This window comes from Aythya ferina (genome assembly GCF_964211825.1).
Source record: "Aythya ferina genome assembly, chromosome: 8".
Taxonomy (NCBI): Eukaryota; Metazoa; Chordata; class Aves; order Anseriformes; family Anatidae; genus Aythya; species Aythya ferina.
The window spans coordinates 23,759,193-23,785,938 of NC_140304.1; the positions used below are offsets into that span (position 1 = coordinate 23,759,193).

Below are 26,746 nucleotides of genomic sequence, written 5' to 3' on the forward strand. Positions count from 1 at the left end.
AACCAGTATGCAGGCACATAGTAACAGAGATTTTGCAACTTTTAGGTTCACTTGAACTCTCTCCCCGAAGTGAAAAGTAAAATACTCCAGTTCTGTATTTTTAAAAATAGATGATAGTAAATGAACAAGACATTTCAAGGCACCTATGAGTTTGCAGCATTTTTTCTTCAGTGAGATAACGAGTGCTGTTTCTCAAGAACAGAAACCTAAAGCACCATGCAGACAGAACAGTCCTAACAGACGTTGTGTGATGCAGGCATTCTATTTCTGTGCTGGAAAAAAAAAAAAACAGTTGCAACAAAAAGGAATGATTTCTCACCTTATATATTACAGACTAGCCTCGTCTTCCTAACACTAGAGTTATTTCCTGATCTGCTTTAACCTCTGCTTGTGCTGCCGTGACCCTTACTCTTCTCCTCAGGTTCTACAGTGAACTTCTCATAGAGTCCCCAGTCATTAGGGGAGAATACAACTACTTCTGTATCAGACAAGGTTACCATTACTTTTCTCTACAGGTCAAATCCCCGAGGCTCAGATGAATGTTTTTCTCTTGACCTCGAAGCTGGCATACACAAGGCCCGACTCTTAATGACTCCTGTAGGGGAAAAGCTAATGAACCCAAACAACCAAATTAACAGAGGAAATAACACAGATGTGCGCTGCCTGCACTTCAAGTCCTACACCAAAAGGAGCAAAAGAATCAAGGAAGTAATATCCAAAGGTTCTCTAGTTTTACAGCATATAACCATTCCTGTCATTAGAGCATACCTTCCTGGAACTGAATACATTTAGTTCTGATACCAAATCCAGGAGGGGTATAAAGTAACCGTAGTTTAACAGAGGACCTGATGCCTCTGAAATTCTTTCTGTTAAGGCTACGTTTACATGTCTGGTGCTTGGGTTTTATAAATGCAAAGGCCCAGATTGCCTCTGCACGTTGCATTTTTGAGCACTGGCCTCATTACAGCCCCACTGTAACAACTCATCTTCCCATTCATACAGGAAAGGCTGTAAAATGAAGCTGAAGCTACAATGAATGCTACAAAAAGAATCTGAACTAAGGACAAAAAGAAAAAGGCATGTAAGCAGAGATTTATTACAGTATTAACCCACAGGTCACGCTATTCATTGGTTGAGAGATCACAAGGATCAATTTAATCTGCAGAATTTCACACATACTTAGAGTTCTTACAAAGTTTAAACAACAGACCTTCTGCAGCACCCGAGACCTAGGAGACTTTTAATGCCAGCTGCTGGCTGCTGAACGTCAGCTGGAAGATACCCTTTGGCATCACAGCATGTTAATCCTTTTTACAGAAAAAGGAAATTTTGAAGTAAATCCCACCTTTATACACTACTCTGTATCAAGATTCATTCCTCCAAAAACAAAGGCTCTTAGAAGTAACAGGTATACTCTCAAAGCTCTCCAAGAGAAAGCCTCACGGTTGCTCACTTCATTCCTCCAGAAAGTCACCGCAGTTGCCGGTTCCATGCAACCACGAAGTAACGTGACACAGTGCCTGAAACCTCCAATACACTCAAGATGTTTTATGTATGCACGAGACCAAACTAGACCAGAGCTAGAGATCAAATCCGAGGAGAGACAGAGGACCAGAACATCTCTATAGCTTCCCTGCCCCCTGCTTTTCTCGTTCACCTTCTTGAGTTTTTTTTTTTTCAATACTACCGTCAGAAGTAGCAGGTGCCTTGACATTAAGGAACATTTCGATAAGCACAGGTAGCTAATAAAAAACACAAGATATTAAGGAATTCAAGGTGATCTGGAGCTTTTTATCAGTATGGATTGTCTGTGCAGTCTCTTCAGTGCTGAGACCGAGTATCACATGTGAAGTAACAGAATTCTTCCATTATTTGCAAAGAACGCATGCCAGCAGCAGATTCCTCTCTCAAATAGTTTGGGCAGCTACTAAAAATAACTTTACAGACTACATGCAAAAATATATTTAGAGCTCTATTTACTCTGCCTTGCTGTATGATGTTATTATTGTTTTCCAACAGCATTAGGAGTATTTTCTTTTCTTTTCTTTTTTTTTTTTTTTTTTTTTCTTATTGCCACCTTTAACACACCTTTCACCTTCTCTTCAGTTATCTCAAAGCCCGGGCTAACCAACTGATCACTGCAGCTATTCCCTTGTTTGAGGGACAACCACCAGAGCCTTCTTATCAATAATAAGAGCTGGAAAAGAGGCGATACCTAAACAGGCAGCAACTCCTGTGCAGTACAGAATATTTGCAGAATGACTGTTAAGAGGAAATAGAGCTCTGAAGACACCAAGTTCTCTTGGGTTGATGGGCTAGCCTACTGTGAACACCAAAACAGTTAAATATTTGCAGTGCTACAGGAGTAAAACTGAAGCTATCCAAATAATACAAGTCACACTCGTGTAATAACACCAGGGATTTAGCATGTGTTACAGGAGGTGGTGCGAGGAGGAAGCAGGGAAGGAATGGTGTTCCTGGGCTTTTTAAAACTCTCCTGAGTGTCCAGTTGCTATCTGGAAGGAGTTGTATGCCCATGATAGTGGCTGTAAAGGTTTAGAAGAGGAAACCTAAGTGATGCCTACCTGTTTTTTCCCATTCTAGGGTCAAGGGCTTTCCACAGAAAGGTGCCTAAGAACTGAGGGAGGAAAAAAAAAAGGAAAGGAATAGGGAGAAGCTTCAATAAAACCTCACTAATGATAGACTCTGCTTGTGAAAGCTGTATGGCAGAAGGACCTTTCCTCTTAAAGAATTTATCTTCCTCCCTTGTAGAAGGATAACAGCACAATTTTAACAATTCTGAGAATTTTAAGCTATTAATATCTTCCCAATCATCGCCAAAAGCCAAAAATACTACAAAGAGAAGGTCTCCAACAGCCTGAAACCACTCACTGCATTTACATTTTGCCTAAACTACTGCTATCAGGAGGAAAAGCAGGGAAGGAAAGTTTTCAGCTATCACAGAGGAACTTTTGAAAAAAAATCTCTTCCAAAGCCACAGGCTTTCATTAATACAAGTTTCAGAGTGCAAAAGGACACCGTGCTAGGAAGAAAAAAGTGTTTTTCCAACTGCTACATAACAGCATTCTTGTCTCTAAACAATTAATTGTGGTTGATGGTAAAAACAGCAGTGCCAGATTCAATAAGCCATTACAGACATGTCAAAATCGTCCAATAGCAATTATCTTGCCCAAGATGAAAATTAACATGTCTGGAAGGATTTCCGTAGTAAATTTTTTTCCCAGGGTTTCCAACATGGCTATAAAAAATTAATTGAGCTGAAAACGTGCACTAGTTCAAAGAATTCCTTTGGATTCTCTTTTAAAAAAAAAAAAAAAAAAAAAAGGCTAAAGCAGCAGTCAAGATATTTTTCTTACAGTGCTTTTTAGCACCCACATCTCCAGCATGCATTAGTGCAGGCATCACCGCTCTGAGCACGCAGGAAGCATTTCAGGCTTCAGGGCACCTTCATGCATGTCTGCACTCAGCATCTGTGCGATGAGATGTGTGAAGCAGTTGATAAGGACTCACCAAACGTGGCTGCAGAAGCCACTGAAGGAGCTGGGTGCACAGAAAGATGCCACTGAAGGAGCTGGCCTTGCCCTTTATAGCTATTTCAGAGTTATCCAAATGCCACATGTACAGCTTCTTAAAACCAAGGCTGCTCAAATATTATCTCGGATCCATGAAACACCTAAAATCACACCAGGCACTTGGGGTGGGATCAGAAGGACTGACTGGGTAGTACACCAACAAGGAGAAAGACAAAGGCTGCCAGAGAGGCAAGCTGGGCAGACAGCACCTCCAGCTACTAGCTGAAAGAACATCGTCCAGCCCTCCACCGCTGAGCACGTGCTGCTATCGCACTGCCACAGCCCTGTCCTCAGCCTGAGAAAGCTCCAGTGCCTGTCAGATCTTGCCCGGGGCACATAAAGCTATAACTTCAAATTGCGGCAGCAGAGAATCTGTACACTTTTTCTTTTTAAGCTATCAACTGATATGAATAATAGCCATAAAACTTCTGTAGCCACAATCAGCTATTGTTTGCAAAGCACTGCAATTGCAAGATAACCCAATCACCACGTAACTCTCCCTTCCTCATCTTTTTTTACACGCAGGTGTCAAGGCTTTCATTTCCTCCAAGAAGGAATTATCAAGCTGTACAACTCTTCCTGTACACACACATCCATCAAGTTATACCAAGATTTTAGCCTGACCTCTTGGCAATTCAGATAAATTTACTTAACAGAGTTCAATGAATAATTTAAGATCAGCAAAGAGTTATTGAGTGGCTAGATGCTACACTGTATGCTACATTACTGCCTTCCATGTAATAGCATAGGTCTATACAGCATGTAAAACAAAGAAATCTGTGTGCACATTTCTTTGCCACTCCAGCAGTGGCTCATACCTGATCTCTGAAAGTTTAGCAGCATCTCACACTAACTGATACCAGAGCCTGTGCTTCTGTGCAAGTCTCCCAAAATCTGAGGATGCTGAGTGCCCGGAGATTAAGAAAGGGAAGCTAACAGAGTTGCCAGATTAGGAAGGTGGTCAGAAAACAGAGAGGTTTGACAGAGAGACTGGAACTAGGCTGGAGATGTATGTGAGTACATGCATGCAGTAAGCACTGCAGATTCACATAGCTTCAGAACCAAACCACCTGCCACAGATTAGTTGAATACTAAGCAACATCCAGTCCCCAGTTTTATGCACAGTGAGCACAGCAAATCCATGCCCACCAGCTCAAAGCTAGTGAGACAGCCTAACACTCAGCAACTCATCTGAGCTGTATACCTATTGAAGCCTCTACCTCACCTTCCTTAAAATGTTTACGTGCAAGGAGAGAGGCTCATGCCAGCCTAAATCATTCTGTGACTCTGAGAATAGATATTAAACTACTTGAGAAAAATATGCCATAGTTTCTGGTCTGAGTAAAGCTTCAAAAACAATACTGACTTTTCAAAACTGTTAGAATTGTAAATTTAAAACAAGGCCAAGGTTCTAGTGCAACCTATAAACAATTCCATTCTTTAGTGAAAAAAATCAAAACAAAACAGACAGAAACTGCATCTTGAGTAATGGTTTTAAAACCAAAAGCCACTTAAGACAGAGGACAATTAAAACAATATAAAATGCTGGCAACAGGGAAAAAACCCAAAGCCTACATACCACTGACATCTTCCTCAAGCGAAAAACCTGCTTGGCGTGCTCACTGTGTTTAGCTTTCCGTGTGTTTAAATACAAGAGGAGAAATCAGTGACACTTCAGGCTGTCTTCCAATAGTGAAGTACTACATGCTACTAATGTATTCCTTTAACTGACTGAAATTTTTTGAGGCCCCTCTAACACTATTTATGACTGCTGCCCTGCCTTCTAGTAGTACGGGGGTTGTTAAGCACAAGCCATCTAAATCCTTTCACCAAGTATTTGCCACAAGAGTTCAATTTCTTACACCACTGAAACTTGAAACATGATTTCCCATCTCCGCCCCAGATATAAGCTCTACGTGATGCTGTATCCCTTCTACTTAGAAATACCATCAACCACACTAGCAAAACACAACTTTTCTTACTAAGCACATTCCACGTCAACAAGTGGTAATTAAGCTCCTTTCAGGACAGGTCCAGCATAGGCTAGCAAGAGAAAGGATTCTCCTTGCAGTGACTCAGATGACTACTAAGGAACAGGCTGATGAATCAAGAGTTTCACCTCCAAAGAAGTGAAACCTTGGCAGAAGCTCTCTGAGTGCTAGTAGTGTCAGGCTACTATCAATTATGTTGAGCACTGGAAGCTAGGAGACCACCTTTTTGGACCACAAGCTGAGAAAATCCACAAAGACAGTGGGTAACTCGTTTATCCTCCTGGGCTATATTTGAACTGGTGACTCACCAAGCATGTCTTACTTGTTATTCCTTCAGCTGGCCATTTCACCTCCTTCCTCTAACCTCCAGAAGTCATCAGCACACAATTATTACTCTCTACACACAAACACCAAGATGAAAAAGGCCTCGACAGTCAGCAGAAATGACTGATCTCACCACCTGGGACATATTCAGCTCTGGAGTTTTAAAAGCTCTGTAAAACCAAAGAACAACGATTGTATTGGACAAAACATGTGGATTCCCTACAACATGAAGTTACGATGGCCTTCGGTTGCAATTTTTCCTATAGAAAGCATTAAATGTCCACCTTGGTCCACACAAGCAAAGCAGTAATCACTACGTGTATTTTTATAACCTGCTCCTAAAGCCATTCTGTTTCTCAAAATTTTGCAGGGGCCTTCTTCAGCCTGAAACTTTTCCTCTTTGGTCTCAAAATAATGTTTCAGGAATCTCTTCTCTTATTCTGAATTATAACTATAAAAAAAAAAGTTATATAACTATAAAAAGTTATTCTTTGAAGCCTTTCTTGCATTTGTTTGCTTGCCAAGAACTCAAAAATAGCTGAAGAAAGCAGGCAGCTACAAGATAGTTCTCCATGAGGAAGCATGTTGTGCTGAAGCTTCATTTTCTTGGTTTTCTGGGTGGGGAGGGATGTTTAAACGGCAAGTGACATGAAGAAAAAACAACACGCTGAAGAGGATCTGCAGATATTTAGTAAAAATGAAGCATTATAGAGCCCCGCCTCTTCTAGGATATGTTATGGGACAGGAAAGACCTGAAATCTCCCTGTTTTAACTGATCAGAGGTCCACAAGAAATTAGCAATAATGTTAGCAAAACCTGCTTGCAGGACTCAATCAGCCACACAATGCCAAATCTTGAAGAATTTTTCTTTTCTGAGCACAGGGTAGGAAAGGGAAGAAAAGGAAAATAGGAGAGGGGTAGTTTATTTGGTATCAAAGGATTCCTCATATACACGCTGTACCTTAAAATCTCTGAGAGCGTCTTTACCTCACTTACACTAGAAATGCAGCCACCAGTAGCTAGGACTATCATTGCTGAATTGTCACCACAGAGGTGAAGAAATCCACTGCCCACATATGCTCGCCTTTGCCTCAGAGTTGCACATGACAGCTGCAGGAAGCGAAGGCCACACAGTACCATCCTGATGACTCTTCCAATCCTACAGTAATTCTTTGGCAAGCGTACTGGGAACCCATTTTAATTGCTAATTAATAATATAGATGTTACCACAACGTTTAAGTAGAAGAAAGGGTCAAACTTTTATTTAGCAGCTCCTACAAAATAAGACTAAGTAATAAACATGAGACTTACAAAACATGAACGTCTCTTCAATCTCTACTCAAACTAAAACAGCAGAATACACTTTTTATGGATTTTGACACAAAAAAAGGTAAACACTATTCCTAGCAAGAAAACACTCCCTTCTGTATTTTTTCCCAAGGGGGAGGAATTAAATGCACAATTGAGTGAAATTTGGTGGGAAGACTCACATGAACTGAAATCTCAGTTTCTCATTTGATAAACGGACCTTGGCAGGGTACATGGACAATGGAATAGTTCCTCTGTATGGAACCCAGATTAAGCTCAGATGTTCATGTTATTGCCAATAAAAAGATGGCAAGGACTGAACGGATTAGTATCACCCAGCTGAAACATCCCTGATTCACCTGTGAAATGCACATGCAGGCAGAGTATACATGAGAGTTAAATGCAAAGCAATGTCTCGCACAAGTATTACTTAGGGGCGCCTCAGTGGTAAGCCACATCTCTTATTTAGAATAGTATCAGTGGAATTTTGTTCCCACTGATTTTTTTTTCGTCTTAATGAGAGCTTCTAATGATAAAAGACATTCCAGGGCTATAAGCAAAGTACAGTTCTGAGGCCTGATGCTGCAACCTTCCCACCACATAGCAAGCAGCACGTGATTAACTAATGAGTCCCTGTGAAGGACACAGACTCTAGGTGAAGAGCAGCTGCAGAATCTGGCCTGAGAACAGTTTCATATTGAGTATGTATATCATTAAATAGTCTTACCTCAGTAAGTGCGTGCAGCTGTCCTTGATGCACACAGACACCCATAAACCTACAAGAAACAAGAAAAGAAAAGTGGTTTGGGCTTTTTTCCCCCCCTCTATTTTTATTTTGCTTTGTTTTTAAAAACGAAACTAAGAAAATAAAAAGTACTGGCTATGCCAAGAAAGAAGGGAAAAAAACAGCCTCTCAGACAATGCATACCTCAAGGGTGATTATTTAAAAGTCTCAGCACAAAACAAAATCATGTGCCTACACTACAATAAGCAGTTCCAAGAGAGCACAGGAGACAGCTCAAACAAGATGGGAAGTTAGTGATTTGACTATAAGCAAAGGACAGCATATAATGTTTTATGCAGAAAGGAAGAGCCTCAGAGAGCTCCCTGTTTTAAGGAAGCCAAGTTATCCAGTGTTGGTCTGCACAAACAGCAAATTACTTCCCTTTGCATTTTGCTGATTAAGCATAAAAATGTTCCTTTCTGTTCCATTCCTAACCACTTGAGAATATGAGAGCACGTGCGTGCAGCGTACTTTTATTCTCCATTCCTCCCACCCCCTTTTATTTTCAACACTTCCATGGAAGCAAGTTTCGATGGTACCCTGTGTACACACTTACCACTACATTGCCTACACTGCACGAGGTTCAGACTCCTGCAGTTAACAATAATGACTGTCACCCTTGATTTTTCTGCACAGTGACAGAGAAATTGCCATATATTTAAACAGAGGAACAACTGCAAGCTCATTTCTTACTACCATACAAGCTGAACCTATAAGTGACAAAATGCAAATTAACAGTAAGCATCTCGCATGAGAAAGTTCAGCACAACTTAACCCGTGTGCACTTCAGAGCCCTCCTGCCACAGTTAAGGTTTTGGTCATTTTTGGAGTAACCAATTTCCAGTTTCACTATCTAGACTTTGGTCTCAACAAGGAGAAACACATCTGTTACTTCCACAATACTTAGAAATTCCCGCTTTACAAGCAAGGTGTAGAAATGCGTGATTTCGTTAAATACGACAGAGGAATTGTGTGGATTGAAGGAAAAGGTCCTTTTATATCCTCAAAACCTTGCGAATTTAAAACTAAAATGCTGCAAGACATGCAGTACTAGTTAAGCTAAGCTGCTTTTGGACAAATGAATGATCCTTACTGTTCTCTCATCTAACAGCTGACTAGTAAATTACAAGCAGCCAAAGAAATAATATAGATAAGGTTCTTTGGATAAGCTGAACTGTGGAAATCTGTTTTTATAACCAAAAAGAGAAGCAGGACTTGTACTTTGAAGTCTATTGCTTGCTTTCACCTCAAATAATATCTTCCCCAAATTAAATATGCAAATTTCTACTTGAAAGTGAAATTACAACTCCTGGTGCTTAATGAAGAGCAACAAGGCACAACAAAATGTTGAGGGAAAGGGTGAGATGGGTTTAGATACACTATCTACACAAAACATTACTGATCCCGAGTTTCATTTCATACAGTAACTGCACATGAACAATTTTGTAAACCTGTTTACAGATTAAGCTTCCTAAAACTAGGAAATCCAGGCCCCTCCAAAGCAAAAATCTGTTTCTACCTTCATGTATTCTGAGTCTTTTAAAGCATGGTGTTAACAGTTTATTCACAACCAAAAGCAGAAAAAAAAGATACCAGTTCCACTATTAGACAAATTTCAAGTGTTTTCTATGAAACATGGTAATGACAAAGGTTACTCCACTACTGCAATATTTTCATTCAACAATGAAGACAAAAATAATATTGTTTCCATCGGTATATCAACTCTTCCTAATTTAAAAGTAACATAATATAACTTTATAAAGGAATTCATTCTATTTGACCTAATTTATGAATTTAAATGCAATGAAAAACTTATCAAAAATTTGGTAAAATTAAATTTCTCATCTTTACCAGACAGGATAAATAATACTGTCATCAAAATCCTAGTAGAACTTTTTCTGATGACCTGTTTTGGTCAAAGGAAGCCTCAATGGAAACATATTCATTACCTTTGTGAACCTACACTTAAGGCAGAAAAGATACGTTGGCTCAAGTTACTCAGAGTTCACAAATACTTAAACATCTCGGTTTTCTACTGGGAAGCAGACATACGTTTCTGACTTTACATCAGATAGTAAAACAAAGCTCAATATCACGATCGCATGAAAAATGAAGGACAGATACATTCATAAAACCCACATCTTTAGAAGTTATTAGCCAGGAAAAGAGAAACCAGATACGCTGATAAAGACAGAATTAATGAGTTTACAGCAACATACTGAAACCATTAAAACACCGTGTCGAGAATCTCAGTTTTCCTACTCTGGGAAATAGATTGATAGAACAGACCTCTAGTGATCCAAATTCCTGGAAAACTTCTCCTTAACTGCTCTATCAAGCAATAATAAGCCTCCTGGTTAAGCCAAGTATTGCTACAAAATACTCTTGGAAAGCTTTTTCACTAAAAGGTAATATTCAAAGCAGCAGCTACCAGGAAATACAATTACCAAGTAAGGTTTAACGTAAGATTCCCATTTCTGAGCTCGTCCCAGGTGAGATTCCAAGTTCTGCGGGTGGGAAGCTGACATGCTGGCCCGGTGCAGCTGAGATTATTCCTGTTGGCTAGACGCGCTGTCTCCAGAGCCAAGATGTGCTTGTAGGTGAACTTCAGCATGCTGTCTTGTCGGCCAAGGGTTACGCTTCCTATAAACATTTCTCGTTGGAAGCAGCCTCAATGAGCCAGCTCTCCGCAGAAGAGGAGATCATTTGCAGATATAAGGAAGCTTATTTTCAAGACAGAACATCTGGCCTTATCAGAGAAGCTGAATCACTTCCAAAGTCATAACTAGCAGTTGGAAAAGTTCCCCCAGAAGCTGCAAATGTATGAGGGATGCTATTCAAGTCCGCCCTAAGTACAGTGCAGAACATTTCCACCACGAAAAGCTTTCTAACAAGTGTCAGTGATGTTCCCATGCTGCAAAACTCTGCTTCTGAAAGCCAGGTTATTCCTCAATCTGCAGTACCTGTCCTCCTAGACAGCAGGAAGAAAGTATTCTGGACTTCTTTTTTTAGTCTGTTAGGGCAGTTACCAAAGTGCTTCCAGCTCAGTCAGACTGCAGGGGAGAAAACTCTAGACAGATGGGGGACAAAAAAACTCAGTAGCCTCAGTGTCCAACCTTTGCCTCCTTGGGAAATCAAATAAAACTAATATCCAGATTAAACAGCCGTTAAGGATATCTAGACATTGAACATGTGCTTTCCATTAAAAGAACTTCACTGAGCCATGTACCTGCTCTGTGGATAAACCTAGGTCAGCGACAGTCCGACATAATAAACTGATGCCCTCCGAAATCCACTGATGCTTAGGTGAAAGAATTCAGGGGGTTCAGGATAACATTAAAAGTAACAAACAAACCAGACACAATAATGCAAAAATCTCTCATACAAGCTCAGTATTATAAAAAGAAACGAGGTCAAGAGGCAGATGCTTACTTCACTACACTATTGATGAAGGAAGAGTAAGTAAGAATATAAAGTATGCATTAAAACCTTCCTTAATGTTTTATGCACCATTTTAGTCACCAAGTATATTTCAAGTTTTCTACACTTGAATTGTGATTTAAGACAGAGATAAGGCGTTCCATCTATTACACACAACACAGGCTCTCTTTTATTGTGTACAACATTTCTAAAATTCTCTTTTGTGATACCTGCATCACATAGAGAGAATAAAAATATTTTTTTCCTTTCTGTTACACTGCTGTTTGATACAAGACAAATGATGCTCAAAGACAAAAGCCATTCTTCTACCTGTTGGAACAAAGTCGATCACAATTTCACAAAAAGGAGGGTTTGATAAGGGAAAATTGCATCAGAAAAGGGTATTGTTTTCCCAGGGGACTAGATTTGTCTGAAAGTAGCTGACAGAAAATTCTCCTTGAAAGAAGTCTGCATAATATACACACTACCTTCTTATTTTGTTTTGTTTGCGTGCGTGCACAGAAAGTAGATTTAATCAATGAGTCAATCTGTCTGCACGCTCACTGCCAAACGCAGTGAGCAATATCTCCAAGTGCTCCCACGAGAGCACTTTAGCCATGAGCTAAGGCTTTCTGCATACAGACTGTTTTAAATGAAGTCCCTAAGGTACAGCTTAAATAAAGAAGCATTTTTTCACAAAAACAGTAGTGATATTAAAAACTGAAATTCTATCTCAAAATTGAAGATATGCTAATTTAAGAGACAGCACAGGGGACACAATCTGTGTTAGCACAGCACTTCGTTTCTGACAATGAGGAAAACACACCTGTAAGACATTATCAGAATGTAAAGGTATTAGTACCAGAATGAAAAGGTATCAGGTCTCCTAGTCTGGAGCCTAGGAGACAAGGGCAGATTTCTGGAGTCCTTTCCAGCTCTTTCCTTCTTTTGATTTAGGTAAAAACTCATGACCATGGAGCAGCAGCAGCATTCAGAGAAGCAGCAATGTGCTGAAAAACATTTACAAACATACATCAGCCTTGGTAGTAGATCTAACTCAAGCCTGCACTCTAAGTGGGACACAAACGAATAAGGAAGTAAAGAAATGCTCCAAACCTCTGGTTCCCCTACCTCCAGCTATTACAGCTGTATCATGCATCAGCCACTCCATATTAACGTGGCTATAGTAAACATCACATGGTGCAAACCAGAACTCCAGCTCGCTCCTCCATTCCTGCTCTAGCCATCTGTTTTGAGGTAAGATGTGATAAGCCAGGCTGCCAGAAAGCAGCACATCCCCACGCCAAGGGGAAGGAGAGGTGTTGAGCAGAGACAGAAAAGCTTTTTAGTCCTCCAGCTTGCATGCAGGAATGAGATGGAGAGAGGAGATGATGCAACATGGGGCTGGTGGTAGAAACAGTTCAGAGCACTCCATGAACACCACTAGTCTGCTTTTGCTCCATCCACTCCTAAAATGTCCTTAATTTGATCCCTGGGGAAAACGAAGAACAAGAAAAGCAGCTCTTTCTTACTTAGTTTCTGATTGCCAAGACGATGACTGAATACGAAATACAATACTACAGTTAACATCTACTCTGCCTCTGTAATCACATCTACTAATGGAAATAGGAAGCAATAGAGAGGGAGACCAGAAAACCTCCAAATCCCCTTACTTTTACCATTCATGCAGCTGCAAGAGCTTCTATTCCAAAACATCCTTAACAAAGAGGTTCCATTTTTGCCAAAATAAACCCTTTAGTGGAGGCTAGTTTCTGACTTTTTCTAATGTACTTTGCATCAAGATTTTTTTAACGGATCTACTTTATATATAATTATATATATTTGACCACAAGAGTCTTTGTGATGCTACCACAGGGATGATACACTTACAGGAACTTGGAAGTGAAAACTAAGCTCTTCACTGTCTTCTGATCAAGACAGATCTACATGGCTGGCCAAACGCAGAATTTGAGCACAGAAACACTGAAATGAGAGTGGTGATACTTAGCCTTCCAGCTCTGTGCCAAGCAACACAAGTTATTTTTAAAGCTTAAATAACCAGACCAATATTTCATCAAGTATTAGAAGTAGAGGAACTGGAATACTCTGCCTCCTAAAGAAGTACAGAAGTGTCTAGGTCACTAAGGTAAAGTCTCTGCAGTGCTCAGGAATGGAAGAAAGTCAGACTAATTCAGACACCAGACTGGTGCTTGTAGGCTGGGGGGGAAAAAAAACTCAAAAGACATCTGGAACTGTGAAAATGAGATGATATAGATAGCACAGAAGCAAAAGCAGTCTCAAATAATCAGCAGTATTAATTATTCACTTTGGTGCAATGAATGGCAAAAACACAAGAATCTTTGCAATAACAGCTTGAAATTAATTGCAGGCACGTTGGAATGGATAGCTAGTAAAAGTTTGCAATGCATTCTGGAACACTGGCAAAGGGGATTTTTATTTTCTTTTTATTATACAATGGGTAATAATGATCCTTGGCTACCAAACACACTAGAACGAGGAATCTTTTCTCTATGCCATATCACTTAGCTCTTATAAAGCATAGAAGAATTCGATGTCAAAGACAGACTCATTTACAGATTAAGGCACTAAACCATCAGGATGTTCAAAAACATAACCACACCCAGTTTAAGGAAGATTTTGGTACACCAAAATAAACAAATCATTGCCAAAACTGACACTTACTTTCTAAAATATTAACTAACCGAACCACACGTGTTGAAATAGGCTGAAAGCAGATTTTAGATACCATAAAGCCAGTATCTATCCCATTTCATAATCTGACAAGATGTTTAGTAGGAGAGCGTCTCACAGCCCTCTGGCCAGCTGGAGTTAACCACTGCTCAACGTGACCTAAACATTGCAGCCTAAGAATCCACTAGTGCCCTGACTGGCAAAGAGCAGTTCAGGACTGATGGAAAGTCACACGTTCACAGCATAAATTCACAGTAGATAGTTCTAGAGCTTACAGAAGATGAAGAAGCTCACAAGTATGTATTACATAAAATCAGAGATCACTCTCAATGCAAGTGGAGGAGATCCAGTGGAAAGTGGAAGTTATGCATTAGAACTTCTTGGAAGAAGATCATTCTCTTTAAAACTAATACAAGTCTATAATTTCTAAAAATCTAAAAATAAAGAAGCATGGTGTTACAGAACATTTTCCCAGTGACCTCTTAGCAGTACTTCACTGCTCTTACTTGGTAACACCATGTTTTTAGCTTTCAGCACTATACTATGCAAGTAAATGATTATGAAACATTTTTAATGTGTTTTTGAAGTGGGAAATGGGTCCTAAGCTAATTTTTATGAAACTAGAAGAAGCGCCAGTAATTTACAGGTTTCTGAAACATACATACAGATGTGCACACACACACGCAGAGGTAGATAACATTTAGAAAGGGAGAAATCTTCTGCCAAATAACACGAAGGGACTGGAAATACTGCAGTGAGTGATTTTAAACCAAAAATTAAGTGAAACATAACTAAAACAGAAACACCAAGTTATGCAATAGAGGAAGAAACATAAGTTTTTACTGTACATTATTATTCAATAGAATAATAAAACTAAGTAGTCCTCATTTGCATTTCCTGTAGGAATATCCTTGCTGCCTGCAGCAAGCATACTTACATTAAAGACTTTTTTTTAATACTTGAGAACCAGCTCTCCTTGAAAAAGCCTTAGATGAAGCATTTCACAAAGCGAGTGCTATTTATGCTCCAAAACAGTTATGCCACGATAAGACATACCTTTCAACATATGACATTTATTTCTTATGCATTCACTCATAACTGCTTAGTTGAACACAGATAATCCTGTGTAATAGCTGGGAGATCAAATAGAATTCCTTTTCAGCTTCACCCATAAATTGATATATTAGTGGTCTTTCTTCCAGACCACCTGTGCAACACCACTGATTCCAAATTATTTATAGACTAAGGCCAGATGACATCAGTATATCATCAATATTATCTCTTAGACATAAGGCCTTTAAATTTCAACAATTACTCAGAACTGAGTACCATAACTCTTGTTCTCAGCAACACCTGTGTAATTCTGTTCAAGGGGGATAGGGCTAAATTCTGAGGGAAAAGGAGTGGTGGATAGATGTAAGAAAAGTAAAGATCCTGAAAACTAAAATTCCAGTTCTCACATCGTTTAAAAAATAAATAGAAGAGCAAGGATAATTGCTGAGAACTTATCTCACTTTGTAGCAGAAAAAACAGATCAGACAAAAATCTCTGATTAGAGGCAAATTGCTACAACACTCAGATCGCTATACACTGGGACCAGTAAAATCAATACAGTTTTACTATGAGTAAAAGTTCTCTACCTTCTCAGGGTTTTTTCTGTTTGTTTTTAGAAAAAACAGAACAGACACCAATGAATGGAATACTCTTTAAAGATAATCCAAGTGCTTCTGGTTTGAATCCTCATAAATACTGAAGGAAACAAACAAGTTGTTACGCATCGGTTGATGAAGACTGAGCCAGGACTTCACGGATCAGATAAGCTAATTATAAAGATATTTTAGGAATCAGTACTATATCTGTACTATTTAATAGTCTTGTGAAAAAGAGGAAATTAAAGTTCACTGTGTCTCCAACAAAAGCTTTCAGAAAGCTGCACTGCCTGGACTATCATCGTAACCGCAAATCATGTGAATGGTGATAAACCTGTAATCATTTAAGTTCATGAAGAGAAGTCCATTTCGCTCTTCAGATCGTTGTACTGTTTCATCAGAAAATAACGTGGAAACTTGTTTTTCTCTGAAATTACTTATCACTAGTAAACGCAAGATACCAAAATCATGTGAATTTTCTGTTTGCTCAAGTATTTTCTCTCTTCTTCCCACTCCACTTCTCCCATTAGGACAGCAGCTGTTAGAAGCTGTTCCTAACACATTCATAGATACAGCTATACAAAAAAATGGAAATAGAAAAGCTCTGCTAGAGACAACCTATCTCCATACAATTCAGAAAAAGTAGTATACCTTAAGATGTTTGGATGTGAGAGTCTATTCATAAGTTGAACCTCTTTCAGCATGTTTGCTCTGTTGCTGTTCAGTGTGTTCATCTTCAAAGCCATGACCTGGTCTGAAGTTCTGTGTCTTACCTGCAAGATACAAGCAAAAAAATGGTAAGAATATGTCCTAGCAACATGAAATTGGACATCACCTGTACAAGGCTGCACCTCATCATCTTAGCACGAGTGAAGGAAGCCACTCGATTGCCCAGGGAAAGAAAGTTCCCTACTCCAAGTCCTATAAATCTCACCTCCTTCCCATCCATATCCTTCTTTTCCCATAGCAGTTACTGGCTCCATTGCTCACAGAACGTGGAGACCCTGCCTTATACAGCTGCTGGGATGATTTCAGAAGTAGTCAAGATTTACTTCTTGACTACGACCATGAGCCAGATTTTACACTCAGTGTAGAGAAGGCATTCACACCAACCCGTACTGCAAAGCAGAGATGTTACTGGACTTGGTATCACCCAGTCTAGGATGTTCAGTAGTGGCTGCACAGTGCCAGCATGAAAAAAGCTTTCTCTAGCAGCTGTGCAGAACCAGCACACCAGAGACAGCTTCCCCAGTCAGACATGCATGAATCCAGCCACTTCTGACGTGCTACCCTCAAACCAGCCTATTTGCCACCAGCAAACAGGCAAACATTAAGTAGATGTGCTACTATTAGAAAGAACTTGTCACAATAGCATAAGGCAAACAGCAAAGGACTGCGCAAGCTGAAGAACAGCCCACAGGCTTTTTCTCCTGCTTCTCCCCTGCCCATGCACACAAGCTTCTCAGCTGGCTCACCCACAGCCACACAGTAATCCCAGGGTAATAAGGATCAGAGAGAGGAGGTGGAAAAGGATGTAGAAAGCAGCACCAAGAGCAGAAACCAGCAGCAAGTTCATGAGCATGGGACTTTTCCTTTCAGTGGCAATACCGGCTTTAAAAAAAAAACTGGTTGAACTACAGCTTTAGTGTGTTATAACAAGATAATCCAGAATTCTTCTGTGCATAACCTGTCCTGCCTGTTTGGCATTCTTATTAGTTTTAAGCAGGATGATTGCATGTTAAGTTGATGCGGTTTAGTGTTACTGGTCAGGTTTCTTGTGTCTATTGTGTGCTTTCATTAATTTTTAATTTTATGCAGCTTTTGCATACTGAGCCAATTTGAATGAACAAGCTGAGCCAGAGAGGTCAACTTCTTTATGCAGACATTTTTTAATACCTATTTTAGTTATACTTTAGTTTTATTAGCTGTAATGCTTTGGCTGAGGAACAAAAATAGGAAAAAAAAGCTTGCACTCACTTAAGAAAGGAAGGTTTGTTCTATCAATGCAAACAAATCAGAATAAGGACAATTTAAAAGCCTTCAGTCTATACAGAACAGCTCTATCAGCTCAAGGAATACTGCCTCTGGGAGAAGGGTGAGGAATCTTTAGCGTTGTGCTAGAGCAATTTGGGTTTGCAGTGAACAGGAAAGAATTTGAAGGAGCTTAACTCCTATGGGCAGGGAGCTACTCAGAACAGGACTCCCTCAGAAATCAGCTTTCCACTAACACTGAAGCTTCAGGGTCTGCCAAGAAGGAATGAATAGAGGTAGAAGGTGAGCAGAAACTTGGACGGAGTGTGGTCTTGAACAATATTTGCCTTCTCATTTACTCCACTAGCTACCTCTTAATTTCTTGCCCATTTCTATAATTCACTCCATTCCATGCCAGAACATCAAGTCCTTTTGCCTCTGCTCTTCGGTAAAAGAAGAGCCTATCCTATAGTAGCACCTTCTTCCTTGTTCTTTGCCTTTTCCTTGTTTTGGCCTCTTCTTGAGCTAGGGAAACCTCAGAAGAGAGGGTGGGTAAGTTTTTGGAGCACTGTCCTGCATGCTTCCTGGATTTTCAGGTCTGACAGGCAAGAGGAAGCGGTCAGCAATTGCTTCTCAAAGGACCGGCTGGCTGCAGCACTAACACCATGCCCAGAGAAAACTGAGCAGGTTTTGCAAAGGACATTTTTCATTCTTCACTTCAGAAGGATATTCCTGAAGTCTTTTCAGTCTTGATAGACTTAACTGGGTTCTGTAGCAAGCTTTGGGGGCTTTTTTTTTTTTATTAAATCAATTTGACCATGCTTCAGAACAGCTCAGATTTCTAGCATCTGAGCATGTTAACAGATTTCTGAGAGGCAGCCCACACTGTGCTGAAGGTGGGAGAACAGGGACTCGTCCTCTCACACCAGCTACCATTTGAGTTCGGAGGGAAAGGCAGACCTGACAGCAGAAAGGCTTCTTCTCAAGAGGTCAATACCCAAGACAGTGAATAAAAATCAGATGACAGCTTATACATCACAGAACACGCTATTAGTCACTTAGGATACACATGAGGATAATTGTGTTCTCTGCTCTGAAGGAGAGCTGGCAAACAGCATTTGCACAGCAAGAACGGACTGCCAAGAGGCACAGGCAGGTCCTACCTCAAAGGTCAAGCTCCAGATCATCTGAGCTGTCAGCTCTTCTTTACAGCAGCTGTCAGTTACACCACCCCGTGCATCTACTTACCTGTCAGTCATACTCTACACAAAATTGGGGTCTCCATCGGCATTCCTTGCCAAAACCCCAAACAGTCTTTAATCTTTTATCTCCCGTCAGGCCTCTTTTGTGTACATGAAAGCATGGAAATGGTGTTTCACCCACAAGACAGCTCCAGAAGGGAAACTCGTAAAGATCTTAGAAATGTTACCGATCACATTTAGTGTTTGTTTATAGGGCATTTTGCCTCAGTGCATGCCTCTACCCTCAACATAAGCAGGGAACCCTAGCGGTTTGCTGTAAAACTGTCAAAGCTGTTGACATTATTATTAATTAGAGTTCCTTGCATATGAGATCAAGTAACCTTTCGGTGATGTCTGGATGATCATGTCTATGCTTGGAAATATTCTAGCAATCCTACAGCTGCCTTCCCATGTTGCTCTGCACCCTCGTCTGCCTTCAGCCTGCTTACCTACATGCCTCCATCTCAGAGGTCACAGTAACCAGATATTGCCTCCCTGTTTTATTGCTGTCAGGCAGTTAAAGTGTCCCTTTGCACTGATTCTCCGAGGATCAAAGTGTTTTGTAAGTACTTTGACCTGGCTATGGCTAGCTGCATGGCCTGCCTGGTCTCTGTGTCTTCAAACCACGTTCTAGCCCTGGACCTCCTTACCTTCCTCTGAAGAAATGAGGTAGGCAGAGGAACCTACTCTCCAGGTAGAGAAACAGGAACATACTTGAAAGAAATATCATCATAGTGATTGAGCAGGGCTCACATTCACAGTAATTACTCACTACGTAGACATTGTATCCAGTTCACATGGGGAATTATCCTGCAAAAGTTGGGATTTTTTAATTTTCTGCTTGCTACAAAGTTCTTTGTTATTAATAAACCCTAAATATTGTTTAAATAACTGTTTATTAGCTAATGGGTATACCAGAGCTTTCTGAAAATCCAAAAGTTTATATTACTTCCACTCTTTGCCTGTACTGAAGGTGTGGGAAAGACTGATTTCATCTTTCACAAGGTTTTTTTTGACCTTTACTATTAACTGTACCCTTCCGGCTTTCCTTAGAATGAGTTTCTGAAGATCATTTCCCAATATTAATGTTATAAATCTGCCAATACAACTTCAAGGTTTGCCCTTAGTTTTCTACTGTATTTTCGTTATTTGTCAGCCAGGTAACATTGATTTGGAAGTACTTTATCATTGCTACCTTCCAAAATTGCCTTTAATCATTTTCCAGTTTTTCCTTACCCTCCTCTTCTCTGGTATCCAGCCTCACCGCTTAATTACATTTACAGATCTTTACTTACACAGCCCATTACCCAGAATCAGGTTGCTTCCCCCAATTTATCACCCACAACAATTTTTCAACATCCTGTTACGCATCTCAACCTTCACCAGGCTGTTTCATCTTCACCTTTCTGGTCATGCGTCCGAAGTACCACTTCACTAACCATTTTACTTCAGTAACCTTCTCCAGTCTACATATATGACATTCCCCAAGCTTGCTTCCTGGCTGAGCTCGTTGTATTACCCACAAGAATCCTGCACACATTCTTATTACATACACTGACTCACCATCCTTATATTCACCAATTCAAATGTTCCCTGCACACTCAGCCTTCACATTAATGATAGATGATAGCAGGTGGTGTAGACATAAAAAGTTATGAGAGTTGTTCTCTTTTCTCTGACAGTCTCTAAGTGTCTTCACCTGATTTGCCTTCATTTTCTCTTGCAGTGACAGGAGATGAAGGTATTACCTCAGTTAGCCTTTTAGGTCATTTGCACTACCTATGCTTGACTGTGATTGACCAAGTCCATGAAAAAGCTGGTGAGGTTCAGGAGATGATAAAAAATATTATTAAAAAGAGAACACATCAGAGGACATCATATGACAGGTAAGCAGTTCTGAAGCAGACCAGCATTTGGCCCTCATGCAAGACCTACCCCAGGGACAGCTGACTTCCTTGCTGTGACAGCAAAAGGAACCTTAAACAAGTTAGGGTCAGATGCATTTTATTGAAGACTCACGGCCAAGCCATCAAGTCACCACACTCATGGACATAGGTATATTCATGGACAAGGTATATTCATACCTTGGAGATGAATGCATTACAAAAATGCATAACTCTGATTGAGGAAAATTCCCTTTAATTGAGAAGATCAACCTGTACTTCAGGTCAGATCTCATTCATATCCTCATGTTAGCGATGTCAATATCATGTCAAGTCTCACATCAGTAGAAAAATCTGTAGTGACAAATAGGAGCTTAAAGAAATACATCAGTCTAGATAATATTAAGCTGCTGTGTCGATGCTAGGGACCAAGACTGGATTGTGGCTGTTTTCATAGTGGTATAGCATGTCACTACCCTAACTTCTTGTAGCAAGAGAGAAGCATGCCAAGTGTAACAAAGCCTTGCCAAACAAAACTAGTCAACATGTGTTACATGAGTTTAGCACAGGTTCAGAAGATAGAGAGGAACTACACAAAAAATAAATCAATAGATTTTAAAAGCCTGACAGTAATTGGAACTGCATTCACTTTTAGTATGAGAAAAAAATGAGACAGACACAGAAAGTTGCACCTTTTACCATTGCCTTTTAGTACAAAGGCTTGGAACTGGTCATTAAACAAAGATCCTGTAACTTCAGAAACTTCTAACATCACCAATACAGCAGAGTAACAAGATCAATTACTACAGAATATTCCACACCTGCAGCCAAATGAGTTCTCTATTTTTTTGCCAAACAAAAGTGAACTTATAATTAGTAAGTAGTACAGCTGTTACTTTATAAATCCATTTGTGTGAGCCAAAAAAACTTCATTTTTCTTTTGTATTTTGTTTTACTTCATTGCCCGCTGTAATGTAGAACCAGGGCCCAAAATACAGAGCTCATTTATTTTAAACAAACGATTTGCTGATAGGAATCTGTCTGTATCTCTGCCACTAACTTGATCTCAAGCAAATCAAAGGCAAAAAAGAAACCACAGTCTTATTTTGAGAGAAAGCACAAATGAATCTGAGGGCTATTGTTCCACGGTTTAAGATCAGATGTAAACAGGCACAGCCAGGGTGGGGAAGCTGCCTGATTTTGTGGCCCGTTCAGCAGAATGTAACCATATAAAATTCCCTCAGCAATCCAGAACAAAGCTCATTCATGGACCTGCTGCTTAATTGCTGGGAAAAAGCAGAAGAGCCTTATTTTTTTTTAAGCTACACCACAACCTGACTACATAGCTCACGTATGTATTTCCAAACCAAGTATAAAGTCACAGTCAGAGAAGGAAATACTGAGTTAGAAGCACAGCTCTGGGAGCTCATTCTTCTTCATTTTTAATGTCAGCTACCTTGTCAGCTCACTGAATAACCCTGAGCATGCCACTTCAATTCCATGCGTACGTTCCCTCTTTAGCTCTTTAAGTCTATAATATGGAGGTGATAATGCTATTTCTGAGCCAGGGAAATCTGACATCTGCAAATGTCAAACATCCAAAGATAATACATAATGAGATACTGTATCTTTGTGTCCTTATTCTCCTATTTCCTTTTTTAATACTGATGATTAAATATCTCCTGTGTTACTATGGTTTTATCCTGTGCAAAATGTGACGATATTTGCATGATCTGCAGATGATTTTTAAGCAAGAACACTTCACGTTAAGTTCTTCTGGCATGTAACTGCACCTCCAGTCTTTTCTAATATATTAACAGTTTGGTACCAAGCATGCAATCCCCCACTGTACCAGGGATGTCATCATCACCATTCAAACACATTTGTTGATTTTGTTTTAAAAATCTGCATGGGAACCTTGAGAGAAAGTTTTATTATGGTCAGAAATAGTTTCCTTACACTTCCCTCATAAACCTGTCAAATAAACGTTACTCATGCATGAGTAAGGAAGTCAGTCTCACATTTGTGCAGAGCTGCTTGCATGCAGCCATTGCTGCTATAATCAGTCACAGCACTAGGACTTGAGCACAAAGAAGAGAGCATGGAGTATACAGCAGCTACATTTTGCTTTCTTGAGGATAGTTATGTTTTTATAAATTGCTACAACTCTGTGGACATAGCCAAAAAAATTAGAGCTCTTAGTAATTTCTTGTTACTTCAGCCTTCATGGAACTGCTTTTCTTGAGCATTAAGTTCTCTTACAAAAGGAAAAAAGGAGCTAATTAAATATTCCAGGCAATTTCTTAGGTGTCTCCTCATTGTCAGCAATGGCTAGGAACTACAAGAACTGGATTTGCAGGACTCAAATCAAGCCAGCTGACATGACAGGTACTATGTTACCCATACTGTCAGTCATGGATCAGTTACCAAAACAGCATCTCCATTTTGATTTCTCAAAGCAATGTCCCACAGCTCTGTCCTCTCCTCAAGCCCTGACCCCGTCCAGTGAGAGCAGCAAACAGAAGGCGCCCACGCCCCAGCCAGAAGCAGCTCACACACAGCACAGATGGATTGCCATACACAGCCACATCCATCACTCCTGTGCAATAGATTACTCCACCCCACCACCCACCCAATGCCAGGAAAACAAGCACTCAGAGAGGTGTGTCACAGCAGTCGTAGGGGATGCAGCCCGTTCCCGAGGCTCAGCCATGTTACCGCTGGACACAGGCCAGCGCAGTTATTTGAAGAACAGTAAATCAGCACCTGTCCCCTGGTATCAGCAATGAATGAGCTTACACAAACGTGCATGTTTGCCAGCTGGCAAAACAGAAAATCCCAGAGCTGCCAACCCAGCACATCTCCATACAGAACAGAAAACTAAACAGACCATTTAACTGCGCTGGAGAAATTATTACGTTCTGCTCTATTTTTCAAAGATTTTTTTCTTCAATAGGGAAGTTGGCTGATCAAAGCAGGGAAGATGAAATGTAGTGTATGCAAACTCTTTTCCCCCACGTTTGTTAATTTGCTTCACTTGGTACAATTTTAGACCTTACTTGTAGCGATGCCAAGTAGGACTGCAGGAAGGAGCATTACAGAAATATTATTTTCAAAATTTTCCTAGAATTTTTCAACACCGCTACAAAAGGCAAGACTTACATTAGGTCTACTACCCCATGACATCTTTGAGGCTACTAAAATGTTATAAGGGGATTGTTACATATATATATATACACACACACACATATATTTAAGACTTCTGGCCATAAAATAGATAAATCAATCAATCAAAAGAAGAGTTATGTCAGATAAGTCAAACATGAACTGGCCCTCTGTTCTTAGCCTTTCAAAGCAATCAATTCTGACAAACATGCATGAGTGCCCTGCAAGTGAGGCAGGAAAACCTAAAATGAATGATACACCTGAGCAGGGATGAAGCCTCATGAGTATTTTGGCCATTTTGTAATCCCTAGGGGATAATTATGCAGGTGAGGTTTTTAAGTGATACATTAGTGATCCAGCAGAGTAAGGCCTATTTACTTCACCCTGCCGATGTGCTAAAAGCATTGGCTAATTAAGTGAGAAGGACTGGGATGACAGCATCTTGGCACCTCAATAATCAAAAAATCACTAGCAAGAGGAAGGCAACTGTCTGCGTGGTTACCACACAAAACATCTTGGCAGTTGCTAAAAGGCTTCCCAAAGGCTGATACTTCACACAGCATGAGAGGAATAATCCTTCTCAGTATTTATGCCTCATCTCAGTTCCAGAATGAGGCTTCTTCCTACTCCTGACAAATATCAGAGTAGGAAGCGAATGATTAGAGGCACCCAGCTGATACAACTCAAGAGCTTGAGGTTTTAAGGCTACTCTAGCCATCTTGGTCAGTTCACGTTAATACAGTGACTGCATTCCCAAGCAAACAATTAGTGTTGTGTTTTAACACTATAGTTTCACATAAGAGGCCTTAAGCCCCATTTATCTTGCTTCTGTCAGCCTGAGAGTTACCTCCACTGGTCAAAAGAGGAAGATTTTTAGCTTAGAACTAAATTCTTTTGAAATAAGAAGCAAGACCACACAGCATGTGTGGACAAGATCTGCTGTTTTACTAAGAGGTATCACATCACCCAGGGAGGGAGGCAGCAGCCACAATGTCTCTAACTCACTGTGACAGAATGAAGGAAGAAATTTAGAAGAGGAACACCACACCTGGGTGGGGTACCGCTCAAATGGATGTCACTTCTCAAAGCTTACAAGGTATACTCCTCATGCCTACAAACACAAGGATTAGATCTACTTGTTTCCCTACTTCCGTACTCATTTTCCAATCTACAAGGACTTCTGATGCTACATAGCATAGGCAGAACCAGAAAAATCTCATTTTTCCTGATGTAGCAACACCAATCTCAAGGAAGAAAAAAGATATTAAAAAGACTTGTTTAGACCAGTAGATTCTGAATTTGTTGACCTTAGACTGTTGGTAGCTGTAAGCATCTCAACACTCGGCCAAGCTTAATCAAGAACACTCTTAAAAACCAGGATGGCTCCAAACATCACCAATGAAACTAGCAGGAGAGAGCAGACAATTTTGGTTAGGCAAGACTGTTCCCAAGCCACTTAATGTTTCAGAATAGGCCTAATCCTCATTACAGCTAATAGCCACTGGGCCTTGTTATGCCTTCTTCCTCAAACAAAGGGATAAGAAAAAGACATTGTTTGAGAAATCTGTTTTCTCATTATTATACTGTTTATGCACTGTAATGACATTTTTACACACTGACTAGGTTAAGCTTGAAATGATTCATTGAACCACTTTTCCAGTTATTAGATGCTGTTTATATTCTTTGTTTTTCCCTGATGTATTGACACCACGTTCCACAGTTCCCCAGCTTAAGAAAACTCAAATATTTGATTCTGAAAAAGTATTTACATACAACCAGGCAGTTTCCTACAAATATTTTATAGGGCAACTGAAATAAAATACTACTTAAGCCTATCAAATGGTCTCATAAATAGCAATAACACCGTGTGATCTCACCTCTAGTGTTCTATGCAGCTTTTGAAGAACACCTGCATTTGGCTCAGGGCCCCAAACATGCTGGTAATTCCAGAGGTAACCAATCCCTTCTTAGTATAAACCCTATACCGAATGTTCAAAACAGCACATTAGAAAATGAGAGAACTTTGAAACTGAAGGAGAAAGGACAAAGACAACACGTCAGATAGATTTGACGTATGTTGTGAAATTTCACATCATCAGCTGACTTCCATGCCAATGCTGCCCCTTCAGAGTATTTTTATCCTGAATACCAGAAATGCTTCCTTATGAATCAGTTTCAGAAAAAAAAAAGAAAGCCAACCCAGGCAACAAAGTAACTGTGCAAGATACATATTCAAGCTTGCAGGGTTCCTACAGCCTATTAATCCAGAAAGATATTCTAACTTTTAAATTGACAGCACTATTATTTCATTCCTTAATACAAAGTGGCAATCATTTTAAGTGAAGCATGAAGAAAGCTCATACAGATGATAGAAAGCAAGTCTTAGAGACCCTTTTATATGAGGTTTAGTGTTGCTGGAGCCATAGCTCTGTTAACACAGTGCATATGCGAACTTTCATTACGTCTCTAGACTTGCAGTGCCATAATAAGTTTTCTTTTTGTCATCAGCAACATACTGGAGATAATTGCACTTAATTTCTCCTAGAAAATAATTTGTCTATTAGGCATAATTCCTCTCCACATATTTTGCTTATGTCAAGCTTGGCATTTATATTGCTATTTAGGCCTTCCTCCTATGCTGCACATCTTCCTGTTTTTCTTTGCATTATAGATTTGTGAAGTCAAAAGCACAGGGTTGGAAAAGA

General features: G+C 40.0%; 1 protein-coding gene across 3 annotated transcripts in view; it reads right to left on the reverse strand.

Moving 5' to 3' along the window:
- TESK2 (testis associated actin remodelling kinase 2) overlaps positions 1-26,746 on the reverse strand; it is a 75,841-nt gene that overhangs the window by 34,401 nt on the left and 14,694 nt on the right. For 2 of the 3 annotated variants that reach the window (XM_084527980.1, XM_084527981.1), the window contains exons 3-4: positions 16,433-16,554; positions 7,944-7,992 (exon numbers count right to left, since the gene is read on the reverse strand). In XM_084527980.1, coding sequence (XP_084384106.1) covers positions 7,944-7,992; positions 16,433-16,554 — 171 coding nt within the window. The remainder of the gene's footprint in view (positions 1-7,943; positions 7,993-16,432; positions 16,555-26,746) is intronic. The other variant, XM_084527982.1, reaches the window with a different exon arrangement.